The sequence below is a fragment of the Grammomys surdaster genome, unplaced genomic scaffold (genome assembly GCF_004785775.1).
Source record: "Grammomys surdaster isolate TR1022 unplaced genomic scaffold, NIH_TR_1.0 126133, whole genome shotgun sequence".
NCBI lineage: Eukaryota > Metazoa > Chordata > Mammalia > Rodentia > Muridae > Grammomys > Grammomys surdaster.
In genome coordinates this window covers 7,055,223-7,073,049 of record NW_021620941.1, presented here as the reverse complement: position 1 = coordinate 7,073,049, position 17,827 = coordinate 7,055,223, and the positions used below count along the sequence as shown (strand labels likewise).

Genomic DNA, 17,827 nt, shown 5'->3' with positions numbered 1-17,827 from the left:
CTCTCTCTCTCTCTCTCTCTCTCTCTCTCTCTCTCTCTCTCTCTCTCCTTCCCTCCCTCCCTCCCTCCCTCTCTTCTCTTTTCTTCTCTTCTCTCTCCTCTTTCCCCTTCCCACTCTTTTTTCTCTCCTCTCTCACCCATCCTCCTCTCTCTCCCTTTGAATCTGTCTGTCTCTGTCTCTCTCTCTCTGTCTCTCTCTGTCTCTCTGTCTCTCTCTCCTCTGTCTCTCTCTCTCTGTCTCTCTCTGTCTCTCTCTCTCTCTCTCTCTCTCTCTCTCTCTCTCTCTCTCTCTCTCTGTCCCCCCACCACCACTTCCTTGATTTTATGACTAAAAAACAAGCCCTTTATCCCTTAGGCTACTGTTTTACAGATCTCCCATCACAGCCACGGAGCACCTCCCCCATCCCCACCCCTCTTCCCACATGTCCCCCAGCAGCATCAGCAATGGAGGCCAGGCCAGCTGAACTTAGTTGGTGGCTGTTCACAACGCATCCCTTTTTCCTTCCTGTTTCCCTACACTGCCCCTTCTCGGGTTCTACCAGAGTAGTCTTTCCAAGGTGTATGCCTGCCATACATCCTTCTGCCTAAGACCCTCAGTAGCACCCAGGGGTCCTTATGGGATTCCTCCTGCATCCGGAGCAAGGCTCGGCTAAGAATTATAGGGTACTTGAATGGTGGATAGCCTTGTCTGGCATACAGAGAGGACCAGACAGCTTCTCCTCAGCTCTCTATTTACAAATGGGAGGGGGTCCACCCCTGGCCTGGCTCTGCCTACTTGTGGGGATGAAGATTCATAGCAGACAGAGACTCCAAGGAGTCCTCACAGAATGCAAGCTGACCCTGATACTTACCCTGAACGCTAGCCTAAACCTGATACTTTGAAAATTGCTCAGTCCCAAGTTGTCAGAGCACCCAGTGTTCAGGTTATGCCCGTGAGCTGGGCTGGAGGGCCTGGGGCCTAGGTGGACACAGATAACCCAGGTATCAGGTCCCTATCCTCTCTCACCTGGCTGGGCCCTGGATACTGAGCATGCCCAGATCTTCAGAACTATCCATAAGCTGGCACCGGAACTCCTGGTCCTGCAGCACGGTGTTGATGTGGGACCAGTTGTGTTGGGCCACAGCCCCACCCACGGCAAGGTAGTAGGCTTCCCCTGGAGGAGAAGCAACAGGTTTAGAACAGGACCTTGGGACAGGGAACACAGTGAGGGACCCTAGATTCTTACTGAGGAAAGTGTATAGCTTGCTTCTGGCAATGAGCAATATCAAGGGCATCTACCTGCTTCTTAGAAAAAGGGTTAAAACTCTGGTGCCTCCATGCCTGGGAGGGGCCACCTATCCTGCCTCAACTACTAGGGCACAGTAGACTCAGACAAATATTTTCCTTCCTGACTCTCATATCATACGTCCCCATCATAACACACCCCATACCCTTGTGCTCCCTGCGTCTGCCATTCTGAAGCCCACTGGGCTTAGGGATGGGAGAGTTAAAAGCAACACTCCCCGAGGGATGGCTAATCTTGACGGTCAATTTGAGAAGGCCTAAAATCACCTAGCCAGTCTTCTCAAAGTCCTGCCACCACATTTTCCCTGCTGTGCCCTCGGACTGTGAGTTGATGAACTCATTCTTCTTGTAGATGCTTTAGTCACAGCAATGAGAAAAATGGCTAATACAACCTCCATCACCCAGGGTGTTCACAGAGCAACTTCCCCAGGCTTCAGGAAAGGAGACAAAAGTTCAGAGAGGAGACACGTGCTGGGAATACATGGGACCCAGTGTCCCTATGGCCACGGGGCATCTACAGAGCCACATGGGCCCCTCGACTCTGCCCTTGGACAGCAGCTGGCTTCCACCAGGCATTCTGGGAAACCACTGCTTCAGAGTTTAATGATCTTGGACAATCTGTGGCCTTAGATCCAGTAAACAAGCTCACCAACCTCCTGGTCACATCTGGGATTCAGGGTTCACAAAATTGTCTGTCATTGGCAAGGGTGCCAGTACCTGCGGCAACCAGGTATCCTTGAACTTTTCATTGTGTTTACCACACCCTGAACCTGGGTGGATGGAGCCTGGCACAGGGGAGGCAGGGTGGGAAGCTTCTATGTGGCCCCCATTTTTCTGCCTTCCTTCTTCACTGACTCCTACAAGTTCCTCTGTGTCACAGTGCAGGTCCTGGAAGTCCCTGAGCCTCTGGCCCTGGTCACTTGCTTAGGCAGTCAGGATGTAACTGGAATCCCCTTATGGAGCTGCTGGGAGAGGGCAAAGCCACAGCAGGCACAGAAAACAGTGTCTGGGAGGCAGAGTGGCAACGTCTTACCCACTCTGCGCCACACCCCTTTCAGAGCCCCTTCCTGCTTGTTCTCCCAGCTTGGGTGCTAATTTCCATGGAGGAAAAGAGGAGGCTGGGACTCACACTTGGTAGACTCAGCCCCTGCCCCAGTCACACACATAACAGAAGTAGATGCAGAATCCTAGAAGATGCAGAATCCTGAGAACGTCCCTAGTCTGGCTTTGTCCACTCCCTGTGAGTTCTGGCACCTGAGCTGCTTTCCTGTCTAGGGAAGGGATGGCTGACAGAAGAAGCCAAGAGTCTTGGTCTCTACCCAGGAGGTCCTGATTGAGATTCTGAGGCCAGGATGACCTAGCCACCCTGCCTCAAAGCTTCAAGCTAGTGAGATTTTTCCTTCCTTCCCTCAGGGTTTAGTCTAGAAAGGGAGCAAAAAAATGTATCCAGGGAGCTATGAGTCTAGCACCCTCTTCCTTCCTGTAGACCGGCCTTAACTCCCCCTGACCCTGTCATTGAGTGCTATGACACCTTGCCTGTTATTCCAGATCCATGCCAAAGGCCTCAGCCTCTGGGAAGCCTCTTTCACAGAAGAACCCCTTGGCATCACTGGTGCCTCCTTCACCCTCACATCCCATGTGCACCCCAAGTGGCCCCAGCCCCTGGCACGTTATCACTGGTCTAGTCAGCCCACACTCACACCTCATGGCCCTTAGAACCACTCAAGCTCTCCCAGAGAGAGCCCTTGGATTCCTCGTCATCAGCGTTTGCAGATCCACCCTGTGGGACAAGGCTCTAGTGAGCCGTGCTTCAATCCTGCCCAGTCCTTTCCCTTACTTGCTGATCCTTGAGCTCCATGGCCAGGAAGTGTCTTCTCCTCCTGGACCCCCTCCCACACCCCATCCTGCAGAGCTCAGAAGTAGTCTGAGTCCATGATAACCAAACCCAACCACTGTGCCTGTCCCTCAACCAGTCTCTTCTCACCAGTGATGCACTCTGAAGAGTATCCTCTGAGCCATGGGTGGGCAGAGGCCTGCTTCCTCAAGTCTGACACCTTTAGTTTGGAGATACCTCACAGGCACACACATCCATGGAAAGATGCAGTCTTGGAAGGCACACAGGCTCTGGCCAGCCTGTCCCACTGCAATATCTGCTCATCTTTCTAAGTTTCTCCTTTCTCCCTTGTACAGTGGGCCTGGCCACAGAACAGGGAGCCTTCAGGGCAAAATACCAGAGACATTGTGGGGGATAGGAGAAAGGGAGGGAGATGAGAGGAAAGGGAGGAAGGAGACAGTGAGGGAGAAAGGGGGAGAGAGAAAGAAAGAGAGAGGAGAAAGGGAGAATGGAAGGAGAAGAGGAGCGATAGGTACAGAGGAAGAGAGAGATGAGGGTGAAAGGGAAGGAGAGAGAGAGAGAGAGAGAGAGAGAGAGAGAGAGAGAGAGAGAGAGAGAGATCACAAGCAGAAGGCTCCTTCCTTGTGGTGTTCCCACCAGAGGATGCTTGAATTCTGGACAGTGTCCTCAACCCCAGGCCAAAGGATATTCGCCATGACCAACTCTCTCTATACCTATCTATCTATCTCTGTCTCTCTGTCTCTCTGTCTCTCTGTCTCTCTCTCTCTCTCTCTCTCTCTCTCTCTCTCTCTCTCTCTCTCTCTCACTTGCTCATGTATACTTCAGTCCACATTCTGCTACCAGCCTGAGTTCCCTACCAGTTGGCTTGGCAGTGCTAGGCCTGCTCTCCCTGGGCAACCATCTCCACTCAGCTGCTCTACAGAGACAGTGCAGGGCCCTGGACATGGCAAAAGGCAGATCCACATGAGCCAAGGGGCAGAGTCCCACCCCAGGCTCCTCTCTACCATCTCCAGGTGTGGGGTGAGCTTTGTGGGTGGCAGATCTTAGATGCCATTTTCATTATGTCGGTGTGTTTCTGACAAGCAAGTGCACCTTTTATAATATTAAGAAAGATGAATAAAGATAATTTAAAATTGCTTCCAAGATTGACAGCTGCTTGGTACACAGCCTTGATCACATGTAAATTGTCACATTCTCTCGCCTTGCTGGAGCTCTGAGTCACATGGATAATTAACATGCATATTAAATATACACATACTTAATGCGATACATATTCATCACAGGACCTGTGTCAGCGCAGGAGCTGCTTTCTCTGCTTTGGGGGCTGTCCCTGTGATCCACAGCCTCCAGGGCATGGGGCTCACTGGATCATCTGGTCACGCCCCTTGGGTGTAAGCCTCCCCCAAGCACTCAGCCCCAGGAACTGTGCACCAGGTGGGAGGCACAAGGTAATAGATCACAAAGCATTTTCTTGACAGATTCCAGCAAGGTCCCTATTGCCAATATAAGGAAACAGCCTTAGAGGCCTGTATATAATCTCCTGGCTCCTCTTAGGTCTTACTCATTCCTGTAGCAGCTGAGGTAGGTAGGTTCGCCAGTCCCCATCTCACAAATAGGGAAACTGAGGCTCAGACAGCTAAGGTCTCAAAATTTAAAAATTACAAGAAAAGGTGGTGAGGATGTAGCTCTGGGATAAAGCACTTGCTGAGATATGCTTGGTCCTAGGTGTAACCCCAGTTATATCAGACCTCCGACCACATCACATACAGGGATAAGGGTTCTTACTCTCCTCCTGCATCCTCCTCTCCCCCTGCCCCTCCCCATAGGGGGGTTTCACTAAGACACAAACGGGGGGAGAGCTAGGAGGTAGCTAGATCTCCATATGGGTCAACACTGTCCACTGTCAGCTTCTTGGATGGCAGCTCAGAGAGCCACACAGTTGATACCTCCTCCCTGTAAACCATCCTTTTAGAAGTACCAATGCCTTTCTTAGACAAAGACAGGCCCACTCTGTTCCTTCTCTTCTCCTGGTGAACATAGGCCACAGGACAGGAGGCAGAGCTGCCCCTGTGGGAACTAACAGGAAGGATCCAAGGTTGGGGTGACGGGAGGCGGTCTTGTGTAGAGGTCACAGCTAAAGGTATGTAAGCAGGACTAAATGCTGAGCTGCCTGTCATTATGGGTGTGCAAGGAGGAGTGGAAGGACACAGAGTGGGCATTGAACCAAACATCAGGGAACCTGCCAGGCCTGAGACAGGCAGTGGCTCACAGACTGAGACAGCCCAGATGGAAAGAGACTGAGCTCTGAGGGGGAGATGTAGCCTGCCCTGGGCTTATGCTAGCCTGGGCTTATGCTAGCCTGGGCAGCTGGACTGAGTGAACCCACACCGAGGCTGCTTCAACGTGCCACTACACCAACAGGTATAATTAAAGAGTACTCGGAGCGACAGCACAGCCACCCGAACATAACCTGCATTTAGCCTGAAATGAGAACGCCAGTCTCCAGGTCCTGACCACAAGTGGACATGACAGATAATTACATAGTCATCCTGGATAACCCTCCCTGACCTTCTGGACACCAGTGACTTGCCAGTCCTCTGAGCAGGTTACATCTGTGCCAGTGCTGCTTCTCATGACAACCTTACCTTCAAATGCAGGGGCCAGGGGACTGGCCTGGGCGCCGGGAGCCAAGCAGCTAACGGTCAAGTCACTCTCCGTGCCTCCCTGTCGGTTCAGCATGCATGTGTACACTGTTGAGCCTGGCAACAAGGACCCAGATGTGATCTCCACTGAAGCTCATTCCTCCTCAAAGCCTGGAGGACCCCACATAAGGCCTCCTACCCTCATAAGGCCTCCTACCCTCATAAGGCCTCCTACCCTATGACTCTATTACAGCCAACCAGATTACTGATGAGGTCATCCATGGTTGTCATCTGGGGAGGATTTCTTTGAAAATGTATGACTCCTCCCTCATCCCCATCGTCATCGCCCACAGCAATGTGCCTGATATGGCAGAATCAATATCTGTGGGATAAGGGGCCATGTGGATGAACCATGGTCAGGGAGAGGAATGGATGAGGTGAGTGGGGTGGGTAGGCGGGTGGGCACCTGGGGTTAGCAGATAGGTAGAGAAAAGTCTGGTAGAGAGGGATGGAAGACTGCTGGTGGTCGAGGGGGTGAGCAGGTGGGTAAAGCTGATGGAAGATTCACAAGAACAAAACCTGGCTGCACATGGGGCTGCTGGGCTGCTGACTGGCTGCACACAGGGTGTCATAGGCTGAATCATAACCCACATACAGACACATTACAGGTTTGACCCCAAAGACTTGTGGGTGAGACCTGATTTGGAGGTAGGGTCTTTATAACCCTGTGTGAGGCAAGGTTATTCAGATGAGCGCCATCTAGTAGGGCTGCTTACAGAAAGAGGAAAGTTAAGGCCTGGGGAGGGGGTGCTGTACATTCAGTCCACAGGAGCCACGTGAAAAGCCAAGCATGGTGACACACTCTTGGAATTCCAGTGCTGGGGAGGCAGAGAGAGGAGGATCCCTGGAGCTCACTGACGGCCAGCCCCGCCTACTTGATGAGTTCCAGTCAGTGAGAACCTTTACCTCAATAAAACTAAGATGGATGGTTCCTGAGTAGTGACACCCAAAACTGCCCTCTGACCTCCACATGCGTGTGTGTACACACACACACACTCACACGGACAGAGGGTGCAGCCCATGGCATCAGAGACAAGGTTGGATGAAATAGCTACAACCCAAGCAAAGCCATTGCTCCCAGCCTCCATCAAGCTGGAGAAGACAGGCAGGATCCCACTCATAAAGGACACTCAGCCAGCACCCTGATTCTGACCTCTGGCTCACAGGATCAGGAGGTAATCCATCTCTTATTTGAAAATACTCAGCTTGTGGGACTTGTGACAAGAGCTATGAACAAGGGATAAAGATGAGGGCGGGTGGGTGGATGAGTAAGACAGCGGGGTGGGCCGGTGACAAAAACGTAGATTATCCCAAATGTTTCATAGGATACACCACAACAAAAAAAAATTTATTATTTATGCAAGATTACATTTTAACTAAGCTTTATGGATTTATAATTCTTGCAACCACACAGGGAAAGCACCACGATAATGGGGGGAAGTGACTGGGCTCAAGTGCCAGGAGATAGCACCGAGTACTTGTGGCCCTGTATCCCTTCTGTGAGCAAAAAAGGAAGGGGTCTAGGGAGGGAAAAGAAGAAAGAATGGAAGAGGGGGAAGACCCTGGGGTTGGGGACAGTAAATAGTGGGCCAGACAGCAGACTGGTTAGACCCAGGGGAGGAACAGCAGGCCACCTGCCTGCTCTCTCATCCCATGGAGTTCCATCTGACACTGAAGCAGGAGAGTAATGGATCCATCCCACCCTGGGCCCAGTACCTGGGGGTCGGTTGACATCTGCTGAGAAGAGCCAGTCTGCAGCCTTCCTGGCGTCCACCCCCAGCAGGTAGAACTTCCCAAAGTAAGACATGTTGAACACAGCAGCAGCCCCTCTGCACGCCAGACACTCCTTCTGGATCTGAAAGGCCCAGTGGAGGAGAGGCTTTGTCTGCCCCTGGAACATGGGCTGGGCCTTTCCTGACACACCTGTCTGGAGCCTCCCCACCACCACGGCTCTCCCAGCCCCTCAGTCACCCCAGCTCAGGAGCTACCACAGAACAGAAAGCACACAGAGGATGTCGGGCACCAAATCATAAGTAGGATCTGTTGTTCAAAAGAACTGCCCTAAAAACTAGGTACGGTGGCACATAACTGGGGAGGCAGAGGCTGGAAGTCCAAGCTAGGCACACAGCCTTTCTCTTCAAGAAACCATAGAGAGTAAGCTAAGTACACAGCAAAAGGAAAGACGGCCAACATACAAAACCTGCTGTGGGTCTGCCCGTTAACATAGGGCAATCTAAAGAGAAACCAAGAAAATGATTCTTTCTTCATAGCCCCCAAAACAATAAAAATAACTAAAGTAAGCTTGACAACAGAAATGCAAAGTTCTTATTATAAAGAGTTAAAAATGTGTGTGTGTGTGTGTGTGTGTGTGTGTGTGTAGACTATGGGTTGATATCTGGTGTTTTCCTCAATTGCTCTCTGTGTTACTTTTTGAGACAGGGTCTCTCACTAACCCTGAAGCTTGTTAATTGGCTAGACTGGTTTGGTCAGTATCCTCCTGTCTCTGGCTCTCCGGTACCTGACTTTTTATGTTCAATCTAGGGATCTGAACTCAGTTCCTCATGCTTACTCATCAAGCCCGTTACTGGCCATCTCCTCGGGCCCTAGGAAGAATGTTTTTGAAAAAAAAAAAAAAAATATATATATATATATATATTGACCAAAACCAATGGAAAGACACCATAAGTGTGTGGCAAGGTGACCACACACTTGGGTTGATCAATACATCTGACTTAGTCCCTACCACAGCCTCAGCTGAATCCTATACAGCTCACACTAAAATTCACATGGAATTCCAAGGGCCAGACTATGTTAAACAACCTTTAAAAAGAAGAAGCAAGTTGATGTGGTCACACTCCCTGACTCCAACACTTGCTGGGGCAGGAGGAGGAGGGACTACAGTAGACAAAATATCTGACATTTGCTGGGGGAAGAAAAAACTACAGTAGACAAAATAGTGTTGGGCTGAGCTGGGAATGGAGGTGTGGCTTAATGAGGTGGAGCCTCATCTAGAAATCATCCTGATGGTGTTGACGGAGATTGGTTTTTCAACGAGAACCCCTGGAGAATTCATGGGGATACTGAGTCGTCTCAGCAAATGGATACCCACAAGCAAAACAATGACATTTGAACACTTAATTGTGTAACACATAAGACTCCAGACAAAAATGACAAACCCTTAACAGAAAACCCAGAAGTACGTGTGTGTGGCCCCTTAGACATGATGCTGAAGGCATATGCAACACAAGGCTAAGAGCTGAATCGGACATCATCAAAACCTTATACATTTATACAAAATAATTAGTTTGTGTTGCAAATAGTTCCATAATGACAGCAAAAAGGGAATGGGAGAAACATATGGACTCTGCATCAATCAAACAAGAGACTTACATCCAGGAGATGTACTTATTTTAGGCTTTGTGTGCATGGTGCATGTACATGTATGGGCTATGCCAATATGCAGTTGCAGGGGCTAGAGGATGTTGGGTGCCTTAACCCATCGATTTCCATCTTTTTCTCTTGATACAGGGTCCCTCACTGATCCTGTGTCCAGGATAGAGTGGGAAATGGGGGTGACTCCTGGTGACTGTGGGGCTTCCTTGTGGAGAGATGAAGCTGCCCAAGAACTTGCTGGGGACAGTGAATGTAAAGTTTTCAATCGATGAACTGGGTGCCATGTCTCAATAAAGCTGTTAACAATGAAAAAGAGTACACACCTCTCCTAGCCACTCCTAGCAACTGCTCAGCTGTGCCAACCTCACTCTCATTACAGATGATGGTGGTGGGAGCCACTGCCATGGGCTGGACAGCCAGTGTGCGTCCAGAAGCTGGATCTGTCCTCCTCTACTCATCAACAGTGAGATGATTGCTACCAACTCTTGGCATCCCCAGGGCTCTGGAGTTCACAGCAGTGGAGTGAAAAGCCTCAGAAATGTTCCTAGCATGGCCACAAAGAGCCCCCCATCATAAGGATGACAGTGGAAGTCTCCAGTGCCACACTCATGGCTGAGCCAGACAGAGAAACCAGCCTTTTAGACCTTGCAGTAGGTTTCTGGGCAAACAGCAGACCTTGGCACAGCAGGCTGCCTCCTGAGGCCTCAGCTCCTCTGCCTCTCTCCAGACATCATTAAGGATCGCTCCCTGTCCACCAGGCTTTGAGGTGCCTTTTCTGGCACTGTTAGAGCTGCTGACCCAAACCCAAACAGCTCCCCAGGCTGACACCCGCTGTCTGCCTGGCTGGGGAAGCTGCCAATGTGGAGAACAAGTGTGTGTTTCATGCGCAGGGACTGTCTCTGGTGCAGTTGTGGAGGCTGGATGGAGCTGCTAAGCCAAATTGGCATCTTCCCCAAGCTTCCACACCCTCCAGGGCCAGGAGTCCCACGGGCTGTAGAAGCTACAGGTGCCGAGGTGCCAGACGCAGCCATGCACTCCCTGAGGGGGTTGTAGGGACTGGGCACCAAGCTGGCCCTGCAGCTGCTTTGCTTTATGGAGCTCCTGACTTCTACAACCACCTCAGAGAGCTCTGACCTGCTTTAATAACCTGTTTGCTTCTCACACAAGCATAGGGGAAAGCGATGGGACAGATGGGCCCTTGCCTTCAGCATTGGCCATAACGTGCCATGTGAGTCTGGAGAGACACAGATACCAGTGACAATGACCATGAGGGGCCTGACTGATGGCAGTCCCTGCATGTGAAGCCCTACCCTGATGTTTTGCCCAAAGTCTAGGGCCCAGGCTGAGGGCTTGGGTCTGCACCTACTTAAGATGCATCCTGAGATGTCACATGCATGGAATCACAGGTGCCTCTGGCATAGTGACATGCCCAGAGACAACTGTAGTTCTCAGAGGGGGAGGCATGACACAGGCATCACCATTGCTCACTGTGTAAGCTGCCTGTGAGAAACAGGCTGGCGCTGCAGGAATGCCTAGCCCCAGGCCTCAGCACCTCACCACTCATACAGAAAACCGAGTACACTGGAGAAGGACCACAAACTTCCTGTACAGCTTCACTTGCCCAGTTTTTGAGTCAATGAACAGATTCCAATGGTGCAGTCATCCCATCCCTGGTCCCTTCTGCTTTATCTTTCCAGTGGCCTTGGGTGTAAGGCCAGCAAGCCCACCTTGTTCTAGAACTATTCCAGAGTTATCTGGGAAGAGAAACCTTGGTTGATAAAATATCCCCATTCAGACTGCCTATAAACAAATTTGTAGGACATTTTCTTGATTAATGATGTATGTAGGAAAGCCTAGCTCAGAAAGGGCTGCCCCACCCATGGAAAGTGGTCCTAAATCATATAAGAAAGCAGATTAAGTAAGACGTGAGGAGTGAACCAGTAAGGTTTGTCCCTCCATGGCCTCTGCTACAGTTCCTGCCCCCAGGTTCCGGCCTTAAATTCCTGCCCTTCATGATGGACTACAAGCTGAAAAATGAAATAACCCCTTCCCTTAGGTTGCTTTGGGTCATTGTGTTTTATCACAGCAATAGAAACTTTAACTAAGATGCCACCCAAACCAGCGGCCTCAGTCCGGCCTTCTGCTGCCCTCCAGCAGCAGTATTGAAGGACCCTCAGATCTGGCTGCTGGCAAAATTCCAGTGCAGAGTAGAGAGGGAAAGGAAAACATTACATGGCTCCCACACATCTGTGTTAGCCAGAAAGGGGGTGAACTTGCAGCAGGCAGAAGCCCCTCAGAAAGCCCAGGACCCTGCAGGCAGCTCAGCAGAGGCCTCTACAGGAGGGACAGAAGGCAGCTGTGGGCTCGGCCCAGCTCAGGCTGCTTACCATGTGGTGGTGGGGTGGGAAGTCGAAGGTATAGTCATCACTTAGCAGCCTGCTGTAGGCATAGTCCTTGTGTGCCTGGTTTCCGTAGGCCCCATAGTAGTCATAGTCAAGGACCTGTTACATACAGAAAATGAGGCCATCTTTTATTCTACCTTTCTCTTCCCTCCCTGCTGTAGCTTGAAGGTAAAAATGCCCCCCTCCTCCACAGACTCACAGTTGAGCACTCAATCCTCATCTGGTGATGCTATTTGGGGTTTCTGGAATGTTTCAGAGGTAGAGGATGGGAGGTTGAGACCTTATAGCCCAGTCCCACTTCCTTTATGCTCCCCATTTCCTGTCTGAAGACACAATGTGACCAGCTGCCTCCAGTTCCTACCACTATGCCTTCCCTACTATGACGTTCTGTTCTGCTGATATGGAGGCCCCCTCCTTCAAGCTGTTTCTCATGGACGTTTGGGCACAGCAGTAAGGACAGTATCTCACACACTCCCTCCCTTCTCTCTCCTCCCTCCACAAGCAGGCTTGGGCCCACTGCTCAGTGGATGCTCACTAGACTCTGCAGATGCCAGGATGAACATGACACAGGCCTGGTTCTGTCCTCATAAAGCTCCCCTGGGGGAAAGTTAGTGGATCTGTATGGCTCAGATAACACAAGGATGCCTGTTCAGATAACAGCTTAATCCCTGCCTTGCTGGTTCTAACTGGAGAATGGAGAAAAGACTAGATACCAAGTGAACTGGAGAGGAACTTAGCAACTGTGAGGGCTTCCATGTGATGCCAGGACATCAGGTGGAGGGTGAAAGTTATGGCTAGGAACCACCACAGAGATGGTGTCATGAAAATTCATGACACCCTAACCCCACTGAAAGTGCCCTCAACTCCCAAGGAGGGCCACCCATTTTGCAGATGGAGAATCTGAATCCCAGATGGTTAAGCTCTCCCCAAGGTACAGACCAAGCTGTGGAACCAAGGCATGAAGCGAGGCAGGAAGGATTGGGGTCTGTGGCTGTTCCTAGGAGACTCTGGGAAGGCTCCAGTGTCTGGCTCCTCTCCACTGTCCCACGCTTGCCAGAGTTCTGTCACATTGGTCAGATGCTGTCCCCATTCTCCTCCTCAGGCTCTGAGTGGCTTCCTCCCCATGGCAGAGGTGATTAAAGGAGCTAAAGACCTCATCTTCCACAGCTGCAGCTCTAACCACAGGCTTCACTCACTTCTCGGGGATAAGAGCAGAGCTCCAGGAGTGGGGGGATCTGCCTTAGTCAATCTGTTATGCCCAGTGCCCCTGCCAGCCATGGCATCTTCCCCTGGTCTCTGAGGCTCTAGAAGGAATATCCCTTTTAGCCCTACTGGTTTTCCAGACTGGCTCCTAGAGAGGGTATAAAGTCTTCCCATCTGAGGACCAAGGGGCTTCCCATCCCACTGAGTACTTCTCCTTGCCTAAGACCTCCAGGACAGAGGCTCTGTCATGTATTGTCCTGCCTACTCTGCTTCCAGGACCAATGAAAGAAAAAACCCTGTCATCAAGGCAGCTAAGTGTGCCCTGCAATGAGTTATGGACCTGGGTAACTGAGGAGATGGGTGAAGGTCACACTGGAATGCGATGGGACACTGCATCAGCAGTCAGGGGTTAACTTGCACACACCTAGATGTGTGCCTCAAAGCCTCTGTGGTCTGCTCCCAGGAGCTGTTCCTAGGAAACTCTGGGGAGGCCCCTACAGCATCCCAGAGGCCAGGATGTGGGATGGTTCAGTGAATAAACTGACACACTGAGGCACAATTCCTCCCACTAACAGCAACTAACAGTTGGTGTTGCCAAATATACATTCTTGAACGATGTGTGGAAAGGACCTGCATTCCTTCTAGAACCCGGGGGATCCTCCAGTCTGTCCACACTGTGGGTCTGTGCTGGCATCCAGTGCTTGCCCACGTGGGCACGCAAACAGGCAAATCTTTAAAGGAGCCTCACCGCTGAGGTGCAGACGACTCTGTCAGCTTCCTGGGTGCAGACAAGTGACCGTCGCCACAGCCTGAGGCACACTGGATCAGCCTGACTTGGGGACTGGGAGGATGCTCAGATGAGGAGGGTATACACATAAGCTGGTGCTCTTTGCTCACCTGAGCTGTTTCTTGGGGGTTGAACCATCCTGGCCGTTCCCAGCCCTGTCGCTCTTGAAACACACAGCCTTGTTCAAGCAGTTCCTGGATGGAGACAAGAGAGGGCCCATCACACAAGGCCAGACACCACAAGGGATGTAGAGCCAGGGCACCCACCACTCATACCCAAGAGTGCTCAGGGAAGCAAGGTCCCCAGCTTGTCACTGCTCCTCCCCAGAGCTCCCACTGCACCCTCATCTCACAAGAACCCACGATCTAGAGAACAACCTGCCATGAGCTGAGCTGTGCCCCAGAAGTACATATGCTAAGACCCAAACCACTGCTTCATAGTTCAGAGACTGAGCCTACAGGAAGAGCATTAGGGTTAAGTAAAGTTATAGAGTGGGTCCCAGTCCCAGGGGGCTGGTCCTCTTCAAAAAAGACAGGGACCTGTTGGGATGTGCTCTGCTCTAAGAGGACATAGCAAGACAGTTGTTGTCCTCAGCCAATAGAGCCTTAGTCAGGAACCATGGCAGGAACACCTTGATCTTGAATCTTCCAGAAAACAGAGATGGTATCTCAAGAAGACTGTGATGAGAAGTCTGTCTCTCCACATGCCCAGCCTGGCTACTCTCTGACACATGCCTGTACTATTTAGCCTGCCCTCTACCACCCAGACCCTGTCTCCTGCACTGCTGCAGCACTGGGGCATACACCCATGTCAATTCCCCCCCCACACCCCCGTGTGTGTGTGTGTGTGTGTGTGTGTGTGTGTGTGTGTGTGTGTGTGTGTGTTTCATGTGCACATCTGTGTGGAGGACAGAGGACAACCTTGGAAGTCCTCATGTGCCATCTACTTTGTTTTATGAGACAAGGTTTCTCATTGAACCTGAAGCTCACTGACTAGGCTAGGATCCTCCTGTCTCTGCCTCCCCAGTGCTGGGATCATTGAGGCACAAGGCCCATTTTTATATGTGGGTTCTTCATGCTTACATTCAAACACTGTACCAACTGAGCTATCTCCCCTACCCTGAATCTGCTTTCAGGACATCTGCCTCTCCACTTGGCCTAAAGCCCCTCTGGAAGCTAGTCTCTTCCACCCAAACCCTGGCACAGCACCCCACACAGAACTCAGGGAACACAGCCCTACAGTAGGGTATCCCATAAGTGTCTGTTACCCCAACACCCCAAGGCCCTCCAGACTCCTCAGCTTCTCCATGCCTGATATACCTCATGCAGGGGGTCTTTCCTCATGTTGCGGCCTGCCAGTGGCTCATCGTGTGGAAAGACAACCGAGTAGTTCTTGGCATAGGACTCATGGCTGCGCTCTCGGATCCAGCGGGGGTGGTCCGTGAGCGAGTGATGGAAACGCCTGCCACCAATAAAGGGGATGGATCACCACTTGTGGACAACCTGTCAAGGACCCAACCTGCAGCAAATCTGGGCTGGGGCTAGCCTTTTCACTCAGTCACAAACCACCTCTCACAAGTAACCCAGCTAAGGACATTGAGACCAGTCCACAATTGATTTCTGCCAGGTAGGGTAAGGCAACCATATGTGTGGGCTCAAGATGTCCAGGTGTTGGGATTTGGTCTTTTGCCATGTATTGTAATGCTAAATACTGGCCTGGATTTAGATTAAATATTTCTACACCAGCAGGGGAGGTGGGTGGGCCATCTTCTCATCTTACAAATGCAGAAACTATAGCTGAGAGAAGAAGGAGTAGCCCAGGGCCACACAGCTGGGGATGTGCCCTCACAAAGGGACCCATCTGCTCTGCTGTAAGAGAAGCATCTGCTGTGGTCTGGGGGCCCCTGGTGCTGAGCATGCCCTGGGACCTTCCCTTGCAGCTGGGCTCTAGGCACACCTAGGACCCAATGCGGCTGCCCTATACAAACACATCCCTTACTGATGATCTCTCATAGATGAAGCTGGAGGAGCATATGATGCCCTTGACCTAGTTATAATAAGGAAAAAATGGGTACCAAAGAGAGACAGGCTTTGGTTTGCACTGCTCCACTCTGGCTCTCTCTGTGTATCTGTCTCCCTTGGTGTTTATCTCTCTCTCTGTCTCTCTCTCTGTCTCTCTCTCTCTGTCTCTCTCTCTGTCTCTCTCTCTGTCTCTCTCTCTGTCTGTCTCTCTCTGTCTCTCTGTCTCTCTCTCTGTCTCTGTCTCTCTCTCTGTCTCTCTCTCTGTCTCTCTCTCTCTCTCTCTCTCTCTCTCTCTCTCTCTCTTTTATACACACACACAAGCTTGTAGTCTACAGTGGGTCCCCAGGTGTACTACACAGGTACAGGTGACCCCAGCTGATCTGGTTTCTGCTGCTGGAAGAATAGTCCTGTGGCTCTGACCATACCCCTGGAGAAGGTCAGGTCATCCCACTCTGTTTTGTAGTGGGAAGAGTGTGAACAGATCCTTCCCTAAAGCCCCTTGCAGCTGTATCATTTCTAGAACATTCATCTACAGGAAGAAAACTTATGTGTGGCTGCACAGTCTCTGAGGGGATATAGAGCAGACCTCACAGCACCAGAAGCTGTGTAGGGGGTGGCATTCTGGGGCTTTCAGAGCCGGCCATCTGTCTTTCTGGTGGCAGACATCACCTCCCTCATGAGTGCAATGTTCTCATACAGCCAAGAAGAGACAAGCTGGCGAGGCTATGGGACATCCTGAGCTGAGCCAGCAGTCCCTTCACTCAACTCTGTCCCTGTATCAGGTCAACAGGCAGCTGGGTTCCTTCAGGGGACTATTGCCCTGGAGCACATACTAACTGCAGACACAACAGACCAAAAAACATCCTCTTGCCTAGCGGCTCAGTCCCTATGGTGCCCTGCAGTCCCTAGTATGGCCCCAGCAAAGGACCATACGCACAGGTCAATGTAACTATTCTAAGAATGGGGCATGGAGCCTGGGTCAGACAGAACAGGCAGGCTTCTTGCCTGGGAGCCCTTGTAGCAGGCCATGGGGCCCTAGGATGTCTTCAGGCTCCTCCCATCAGCACTGGCTCAAGCTACATGGTTCAGTGCCCAGAGCTTCCCCACAGACCCAAGTCACTCTCTGTACCCACACCAGCCTGTTCATGCTAACTGCCCTGCACCATGGAGCACAGCCTGCCCAGTGTTGAGCCTGACTCAGGTCAGGCCTTGGATTGAAGGAAGAACCACCAGACTCAGCTCAGATACTAGTCCTACACACTAACAGTGATCTCAGCTGGACCCTTCTCCCAAGCCTCAGTCTATGACGTAGCCTTTTGATGTGGATAGTGGTAGGACCTAGGTCAGGAGATCCTGGACACCACAGAGGCTGTGGACTGCCCAACCCAGGTGCCCCTCCATGACACCTACCAACCACTGCCTTCTCCCCTTCCACCGTTGATGCCTCCACTTCCAAGAGGTCATCTGGATCTCAAGAAAGGATCTGTCCTAAAAGAGCCCTCATCCCTTTGTCCTGCTGTACTGACCCAGCTGCCCTGCTTCCTGGCTACAACTTGCCTGATGTCATAGCTGTACATGTCCTTTTCTGGGCGCCCGTGCACAATCCAGTGGGCCAGCTCCTGTCCACAGCCACCTCCCAACATCATGCCTGGTGACACAGAAATACAGGGCTACAATCTGCTCCATGTGCCCCCCACATCCAACTTTAAGACCTGTCTCCATGGCAGCCCTACATAAACCCTGTTCTCATACCTGCATTGAGGGGGCTACATGCCTTCTAGCAGGGCTGCACTCTGCACCACAGCCCCCTCTATCTCTATACCTCCAGGGCGTGCCTCCTGGGCTCAGGGATATGGAGTCTCACCTCATATGCCCCCTCACCTGCACTGTTGAAGCCACAACCAAGGAAGAAGCCTCGGAGCTCAGGAGCCTCCCCCATCAGGGGCTTATGGTCAGGTGTGAAGGATTCTGAAAAGGAGGGGAGGCCTCAGACTCCTCCAGGTGTCAGACACGTGGGGTCGTCTGTCCTAGGACAATAGAGACTGGGAAGCTGCCCTTGGATATCTCCTTTGTTGAACTCTCCCATCCTCATAACTCAACTTAAATACTGTTACCTCCAGGGAGTCTCCCAGATTGCTCCTGTCCTTGTTCTCCTAAGCACTTGACCTATGACCTAACCA

At 51.5% G+C, this 17,827-nt stretch overlaps 1 protein-coding gene across 2 annotated transcripts in view; it reads right to left on the bottom strand.

The window, feature by feature from the left end:
• The window catches only part of Sardh (sarcosine dehydrogenase), a 59,595-nt gene that overhangs the window by 26,783 nt on the left and 14,985 nt on the right, over positions 1-17,827 (bottom strand). For both annotated transcript variants that reach the window (XM_028756923.1, XM_028756922.1), the window contains 8 exons: positions 17,529-17,615; positions 17,205-17,295; positions 14,946-15,087; positions 13,737-13,820; positions 11,622-11,735; positions 7,558-7,696; positions 5,785-5,898; positions 1,006-1,153 (listed from right to left, as the gene is read on the bottom strand). In XM_028756923.1, the coding sequence (XP_028612756.1) occupies positions 1,006-1,153; positions 5,785-5,898; positions 7,558-7,696; positions 11,622-11,735; positions 13,737-13,820; positions 14,946-15,087; positions 17,205-17,295; positions 17,529-17,615 (919 nt within the window). The remainder of the gene's footprint in view (positions 1-1,005; positions 1,154-5,784; positions 5,899-7,557; positions 7,697-11,621; positions 11,736-13,736; positions 13,821-14,945; positions 15,088-17,204; positions 17,296-17,528; positions 17,616-17,827) is intronic.